Source organism: Styela clava, chromosome 13, assembly GCF_964204865.1.
Source record: "Styela clava chromosome 13, kaStyClav1.hap1.2, whole genome shotgun sequence".
Lineage (NCBI taxonomy): Eukaryota > Metazoa > Chordata > Ascidiacea > Stolidobranchia > Styelidae > Styela > Styela clava.
In genome coordinates, this window is record NC_135262.1 from 6,826,532 (window position 1) to 6,835,260 (window position 8,729).

The 8,729-nt window shown below is 31.1% G+C and overlaps 1 protein-coding gene across 1 annotated transcript; it reads right to left on the reverse strand.

Moving 5' to 3' along the window:
- Nucleotides 1–4,233: 4,233 nt before the first annotated feature.
- On the reverse strand, nt 4,234–6,346 carry LOC144411638 (uncharacterized). Its single transcript, XM_078118980.1, has 5 exons — nt 6,276–6,346; nt 5,556–5,658; nt 5,257–5,350; nt 5,130–5,182; nt 4,234–5,053 (listed from the first exon to the last, which is right to left on the reverse strand). The coding sequence occupies exons 2-5, from the start codon at nt 5,649–5,651 to the stop codon at nt 4,940–4,942; spliced, it is 357 nt and encodes a 118-aa protein (XP_077975106.1). The 5' UTR covers nt 5,652–5,658; nt 6,276–6,346; the 3' UTR covers nt 4,234–4,939.
- Between the last annotated feature and the right edge of the window lie 2,383 nt (nt 6,347–8,729).

An 8,729-nucleotide genomic window follows, 5' to 3' on the forward strand; every position in this document is an offset into this window, starting at 1 on the left:
AAATATTTAAGAAATCGTCTATCCAACTCAGTTAAAGCATAATTTATGCAAGAAAGAATATTTTCTCATCCAATTCAATAATACAATGTATTTGGTGGACAGATATAAAATACATATTAAAATTTGAAAAAAAAAACACCGTGCGGAAAGTAGGGAAATTCCCCCCAATTTGATGAAAATATTTGAGAAATCGTCTATTTAACTCAGTTAAAGCGTAATTTATCCAAGAAAGAATATTTTCTCATCCAATTCATCCATACGGTGTATTTGGTGGACAAATATAAAATACATATTAAAATTTGAAAAAAATCCACCGTGCGGAAAGTAGGAAAATTCCCCTCAATTGAAGAAAAAAATATAAAAAATTGTCAATTTGACTCAGTTAAAGCGTAATTTAGGTGAGAAGGAATTTTTTCTCATCCAATTCATTAATGCAGTGTGTTTGGTGGACAAATATAAAATAGATATCAAAATTTAAAAAAAATCCACCGTGCGGAAAGTAGGGAAATTCCCCTCAATTTAATGAAAATATTTAGGAAATCGTCTATCCAACTCAGTTAAAGCATAATTTATGCAAGAAAGAATATTTTCTCATGCAATTCATTGATACAATGTATTTGGTGGACAGATATAAAATACATATTAAAATTTGAAAAAATCCACCGTGCGGAAAGTAGGGAAATTCCCCCCAATTTAATGGAAATATTTAGGAAATGGTCTATCCAACTCAGTTAAAAAATGATTTATGCAAGAAAGAATATTTTCTCATCCAATTCATTAATACAGTGTATTTGGTGGACGAATATAAAATTGAAAAAAATCCACCGTGCGGAAAGTAGGGAAATTCCCCCCAATTTGATGAAAATATTTGAGAAATCGTCTATCCAACTCAGTTAAAAAATAATTTATTCAAGAAAGAATATTTTCTCATCCAATTCATTAATACAGTGTATTTGGTGGACAAATATAAAATACATATTGAAATTTTAAAAAAATCCACCCTGCGGAAAGTAGGGAAATTCCCCCCAATTTGATGAAAATATTTGAGAAATCGTCTAATTAACTCAGTTAAAGCGTAATTTATCCAAGAAAGAATATTTTCTCATCCAATTCATTAATACGCTGTATTTGGTGGACAAATATAAAATAAATATTAAAATTTAAAAAAAATCCACCTTGCGGAAAGTAGGGAATTCCCCCTCAATTAAAAAATATATATAAGAAATCGTCAATTTGACTCAGTTAAAGCGTAATTTAGGTAAGAAGGAATTTTTTCTCATCCAATTCATTAATGCAGTGTGTTTGGTGGACAAATATAAAATACATATTAAAAGTTAAAAAAAATCCACCATGCGGAAAGTAGGGAAATTCGGTACTCTCGAAATATGGACACAAAGATGACGCACAACCTGAATATAAACGGTGTACCAGGATAGGTTCAGATTTAGAATCTAGATTGTACGCTTTTGGGAGCGCAGGGAATAATCCATTTATGCAAAAAATAATTTTTTCTCATCCAATTTATTAATACAGTGTATTTGATGGATATATATAAAAAATATATTAAAATTTAAAAAAAATCCACCGTGCGGAAAGTAGGGAAATTCCCCTCAATTGAAGAAAAAAATATAAGAAATCGTCGATTTGACTCAGTTAAAGCGTAATTTAGGTAAGAAGGAGTTTTTTCTCATCCAATTCATTAATGCAGTGTTATTGTTGGACAAATATAAAATACATATTAAAATTTTAAAAAATCCACCGTGCGGAAAGTAGGGAAATTCCCCCCAATTGAAGAAAAAAATATAAGAAATCGTCTATCCAACTCAAAGCATAATTTATGCAAGAAAGAATATTTTTTCATCCAATTCATTGATAGAATGTATTTGGTGGACAGATATAAAATACATATTAAAATTTGAAAAAAAATCCACCGTGCGGAAAGTAGGGAAATTCCCCCCAATTTAATGGAAATATTTAGGAAATCGTCTATCCAACTCAGTTAAAAAATGATTTATGCAAGAAAGAATATTTTCTCATCTAATTCATTAATACAGTGTATTTGGTGGACGAATATAAAATACTTAATTTGAAAAAAATCCACCGTGCGGAAAGTAGGGAAATTCCCCCCAATTTGATGAAAATATTTGAGAAATCGTCTATTCAACTCAGTAAAAAAATAATTTATGCAAGAAAGAATATTTTCTCATCCAATTCATTAATACGGTGTATTTGGTGGACAAATATAAAATACATATTGAAATTTTAAAAAAATCCACCGTGCGGAAAGTAGGGAAATTTCCCTCAATTTAATGAAAATATTTAAGGAATCGTCTATCCAACTCAGTTAAAAAATAATTTATGCAAGAAAGGAAATTTTCTCATCCAATTCATTAATACAATGTATTTGGTGGACAAATATAAAATACATATTAAAATTTGAAAAAAATCCACCCTGCGGAAAGTAGGGAAATTCCCCCCAATTGAAGAAAAAAATATAAGAAATCGTCAATTTAACTCAATTAAAGCGTAATTTAGGTAAGAAGGAATTTTTTCTCATCCAATTCATTAATGCAGTGTGTTTGGTGGACAAATATAAAATACATATTAAAATTAAAAAAAAATCCACCATGCAGAAAGTAGGGAAATTCCCCTCAATTGAAGAAAAAAATATAAGAAATTGTCAATTTGACTCAGTTAAAGCGTAATTTAGGTAAGAAGGAATTTTTTCTCATTCAATTCATTAATGCAGTGTGTTTGGTGGACGAATATAAAATACATATTAAAATTTAAAAAAATCCACCATGCGGAAAGTAGGGAAATTCCCCCCAATTTGATGAAAATATTTGAGAAATAGTCTATTTAACTCAGAGCGTAATTTATCCAAGAAAGAATATTTTCTCATCCAATTCATTAATACGGTGTATTTGGTGGAAAAATATGAAATACATATTGAAATTAAAAAAAAATCCACCGTGCGGAAAGTAGGGAAATTCCCCTCAATTTAAAGAAAATATTTAAGAAATCGTCTATCCAACTCAGTTAAAAAATAATTTATGCAAGAAAGAATATTTTCTCATCCAGTTCATTAATACAGTGTATTTGATGGTGATATATAAAACGAATATTAAATTTTAAAAATATTCCACTGTGCGGAAAGTTGGGAAATTCCCCTAACTTATGTTAAAATCAACGGAATCGTAAATTTATATAAATTAAAGCGAAATCTTGTCATATTTATTGATCATTCCCATTCGCCTCCATAACTAAATATTATTTTTGAAGTTTTATCATGTTCTTATTTCATTTTATTGGTTTACACTACAACCTCGTAACACCCCCTCTCACTCCATATAGCACTACCTTCCGTAAAACCTCAGTAGTAACTTATGCTGGTATCTTTGGGTCACCTTCGGTGAACGTGCAGCCTTAACCCAGTATATCAGCAGCCTAAATCAGAATAGTATTGTCAACCTTAACAGATGAGGTGGCGTCATCAAGATTAGTAACGATTCGACACTTATGGCGCTTCATTTGTTATGTCGAATATGTATGTCGCCGAACCGTTTAATGCTGTTGTTAAAAAATATCTCAGAATTTGAAAGACTGTGAAACTGTATTAAAGAGCTAAAGGAAGTATGGCACACCGTACTAAGACGTTGGAAGAAACGACGATACGATCGATAGCAGCCGCTATGATCACTGTAAACGTATGAAGAAACTTTCAATTCCCAAATGAAGTTTTCACATGAATCAATCAACAAATCGTTTTTTATTCGCCAATCACAAAAAAATGGAAGCAAAAAATATCACGAAAAACTTGTATACAGTAGAAACTCTACGTACGAAAGGCTCTGGATACGAAAAATCCATTAATTCTTTTCCGAAAACTTGCATAGTGATATTTGTTCATTTTAGATTAATTTGATGCAGGGATGTTCAATACAAACCTAATATTTGAATATTGCGACCTTCGAATATCGTTTTTTGGTGTTTTTGAGAATACCGAATATGACGCACATTTCCTAGCGCCGTCAAACTTTCGATTTAAAAAAAAATATTCACAGCCATTCTATTTTTTATCGCAATTGAAATCAGCCGTGCGCGTCGTGGCACTAAATTATGGCCAGCATGAAAGAAATTCAAAAAGCGCAATTACAATTATTACACAATATTCACAATTAATAACGTCTATTCCAATAAATCTGAAAGCAAATTGTGTCGCAATTAATTGTTTTCACCCTCAATTTCGATAGTGACCGAACATACCGGGAATTTTTTTCATTTCTTGCAATTAAGAGTTTATAAAATGACCTTTAAATGTTATTTAATATCTAACGCGGATTTTATCATTATCCCGACGTCGTTGATGACAATATCGTTCACTTTAAGTTGGCGATATCAATAAGCAAAATTAAAATAATAACACCAGACATGAAAGATTAGCGCCGACTCAAATCAAGTGAAAACCGACTTAAAAAATAAAACAAGTTTTCTGGTCTTAATTCTCCATCAGTGGCGGACGGTAATTTGGGAATCAATCATTTGATTATGACGATGGTAAACAAAGGTACATAAGCATACCGTTCTTAGTTTTTATTCGTTATTACTATGTTCTTCCTTCTTTCCGTATGTTCTTTGTTTATTTATTATGCTGTAATCTAATTCTAACATGTAGTTGTTGGATTTTAAGCATTAATATAATTTATACGAAAATGATGTCCGAGTTTTACGTGGACTTAAAACGGATTAGGGCATTTACAGGTAAAACGCCTTATGTAATACGACGGGTCTTCGGAACGAATTAATTTCGTGGGTAGCGCTTCTACTGTATATTCATGGCTCTGTACTCAATGGACAGGTTAACGGGAAATGGCCATTTGATCTACTTGTTAGTGTCAAGTGGCAACCCTTTGAAACTTATTTTTACATCAAATGCGTTTTAATGCCAACCGGCCTCGTATGCTGGACATTTCCAAAGTACGTCCAATATCTCCGCAATATCTCCGTTGTAGCATCCAGCATGAAACCAGCGTGGACACACATCACAGCCAATCTTTAAAAAAAGTCAAAATAACATGAATATAAAATTATATATTGCATGTTTATTGAACACCTATTAGGTTACTTACCCATTCTCCTTCTCCCGTCTCCCCACAAAAACTGCAGTACGTCTCCACGCAGTCTGTCAAAAATGTATTTTTTAACTGCGTAATGTTTAGATAATTATCTAAATATCAAATATTCATTTCGTCATACCGGAATTCTGAATCACCCAACTGGCAATTTTCGCCCTTTCATCGATTGGTGAAACAACATGGATGCTTTTAGTTTCCAGCATCATCCAAGCGAACTGCAATCGAATATATGCCAAAGAACCAATAGACAAAATAAGTTGTTTCAAAATAACGCAAAATAGTGTGAAGAAAATCATGAGAATGTTGTTTGGTATATGAAAATGAATTAATCAATTCTTATGGAATATTTTCTTGTGAATAAATTGACAAAGAACATATACTGATGTATGGATAATTAAATTTGTATGACTTCCTATATACCTTTATCACGTAAATTCCACAACTGGATCCATCCCTCTGAATGGGATGTTCAGTAACCGTTGGTGTCCAGTTTTCGCATTCTTTTCGTAAATTCATCCAGTTTCTGTGTGTTGTAACGTGTGTAAATTCAGTTTTACTAATATACTTTTCATGTAACTTCATTTTTAAAAATCAATACTTTTCATTCAATTTCAATGTCTTTCACAATTGTCAATGTCATTCCAATTGTAAATACAGTTTGTTACTGGTACAATGTGATTATGTAGTTCATATATTATTTGTAAGAACAGGACACGTTTTTACGAAAACAGCCGAATACTTTCAACAAGAGAAATAGAATATTAAAAATAAAGGACTGGATAACTGTAAAGAAGATAATTTTAAAAAATCCACTCCAGGATTTGAAAGCGATCTGGCAACAGTGAAGTAAAGGTTTATTGAGTTTCTACTTTAGCTTGTAGTTGAAATGGCTAACGATAAGGTGTATTTCAGGAATTGAACTCACTTATAATTTTTACATGCGTGAGTGGTCTCTTCAATTGAACTTCCATACGAATTCAGAAAGTAGTAATTATTTCTCGTTGTGTCAATGAATTGCAAAGATATTTTGTTCGAATCAAAATGAAGAATCAAATACAAAAAAGCAATATGTAATTTTGCCACAACAATTTTTTATTTATTGAATATTATTAAAATTTCAAAACAAAACTTCATCCTCACCAAAAGAACCCAGTGATTTCCATTTATCCTGCACGCAGAAACAATCACACTATAGTTTCCTAAATTTAACTGTAAAACAAATGAGATGATATAAGTATGATATTAAAGTGTTGTAGGAAAGATGAATATGGATTTTTTAGATAAAAAAACAATGTCGATTTTTCCAACCCTAATTTTGTTTATACCAATGGTTTTCGATCATAGTTCCGCAAGTATATTCCAGCAGTTTTATATTCAAATCCGAGGTGTTCGGCGTCAAATTGTTTTTTTCATATTTTTGTAACAAAAGTAATCATGAAATCAACTTATACATATCAATTACACCGGGGTTCTCGAGCCTCGGATATATTTATTGGTTGTTTCCTATCCGCCTGAAAAATTAAAAACATCAAAGATTGAAAGATTGACTTACATCAGTCATTAGATGGTGATGCATGCTGGTATGTTGGTGAAAAATACAACCAGCAATATAACTATCCATAACGTAAACATCACGGCGATTCTTTGTCATCGGTTGAAAGGAGTAAATAATAGTCTGAAAGTATGTGCCGATCAAAAAATTTGAGAACAGTTACAAACGAATTATAAAAATTATTTAATTGCTTGAGATTGAATAAATTATACTTTTATATCCCATTTGGAATCATGTAGAGGTAGAATTGTTATTGAGTTGTCTGTCGGGAACAGTAGCAGTGAGACGTTCATTTATTCCCTGCGCTCCCAAAAGCGTACAATCTAGATTCTAAATCTGAACCTATCCAGGTACACCTTTTATATTCAGGTTGTGCGTCATCTTTGTGTCCATATTTCGAGAATACCGAATTTCCCTACTTTCCGCATGGTGGATTTTTTTTAACTTTTAATATGTATTTTATATTTGTCCACCAAACACACTGCATTAATGAATTGGATGAGAAAAAAATTCCTTCTTAACTAAATTACGCTTTAACTGAGTCAAATTGACGATTTCTTATATATATTTTTTAATTGAGGGGGAATTCCCTACTTTCCGCACGGTGGATTTTTTTTAAATTTTAATATGTATTTTATATTTGTCCACCAAATACACTGTATTAATGAATTGGATGAGAACATATTCTTTCTTGCATAAATCATTTTTTAACTGAGTTGGATAGACGATTTCTTAAATATTTTCATTAAATTGAGGGGAATTTCCCTACTTTCCGCACGGTGGATTTTTTTTAAATTTTGATATCTACTTTATATTTGTCCACCAAACACACTGCATTAATGAATTGGATGAGAAAAAATTCCTTCTCACCTAAATTACGCTTTAACTGAGTCAAATTGACAATTTCTTATATTTTTTTCTTTAATTGAGGGGTATTTCCCTACTTTCCGCAAGGTGGATTTTTTTTAAATTTTAATATGTATTTTATATTTGTCCACCAAATACAACGTATTAATGAATTGGATGAGAAAATATTCTTTCTTGGATAAATTACGCTTTAACTGAGTTAAATAGTCGATTTCTCAAATATTTTCATCAAATTGGGGGGAATTTCCCTACTTTCCGCACGGTGGATTTTTTTGGAATTTTATTATGTATTTTATATTCGTCCACCAAATACACTGTATTAATAAATTGGATGAGAAAAAATTATTTTTTGCATAAATGGGTTATTCCCTGCGCTCCCAAAAGCGTACAATCTAGATTCTAAATCTGAACCTATCCTGGTACACCTTTTATATTCAGGATGTGCGTCATCTTTGTGTCCATATTTCGAGAGTACCGAATTTCCCTACTTTCCGCATGATGGATTTTTTTTAACTTTTAATATGTATTTTATATTTGTCCACCAAACACACTGCATTAATGAATTGGATGAGAAAAAATTCCTTCTTACCTAAATTACGCTTTAACTGAGTCAAATTGACGATTTCTTATATATATTTTTTAATTGAGGGGGAATTCCCTACTTTCCGCACAGTGGATTTTTTTTAAATTTTAATATTTATTTTATATTAGTCCACCAAACACACTGCATTAATGAATTGGATGAGAAAAAATTCCTTCTTACCTAAATTACGCTTTAATTGAGTTAAATTGACTATTTCTTATATATTTTTCTTCAATTGGGTGGAATTTCCCTACTTTCCGCATGGTGGATTTTTTTTAAATTTTAATATGTATTTTATATTTGTCCACCAAAAACACTGCATTAATGAATTGGATGAGAAAAAACTCCTTCTTACCTAAATTACGCTTTAACTGGGTCAAATTGACGATTTCTTATATTTTTTTCTTCAATTGAGGGGAATTTTCCTACTTTCCGCACGGTGGATTTTTTTTTAATTTTAATATGTATTTTATATTTGTCCACCAAATACACTGTATTAATCAATTGGATGAGAAAATATTCTTTCTTGCATAAATCATTTTTTAACTGAGTTGGATAGACGATATCTTAAATATTTTCATTAAATTGAGGG

Coding starts and splice junctions, on each gene's coding strand:
- LOC144411638 (XM_078118980.1), bottom strand. CDS start 5,651: ATGAATTTACGAAAAGAATGCGAAAACTGGACACCAACGGTTACTGAA. Junction 5,351..5,555: donor GTGGAATTTACGTGATAAAG/GTATATAGGAAG, acceptor ATTCGATTGCAG/TTCGCTTGGATGATGCTGGA. Junction 5,183..5,256: donor TTGGGTGATTCAGAATTCCG/GTATGACGAAAT, acceptor CATTTTTGACAG/ACTGCGTGGAGACGTACTGC.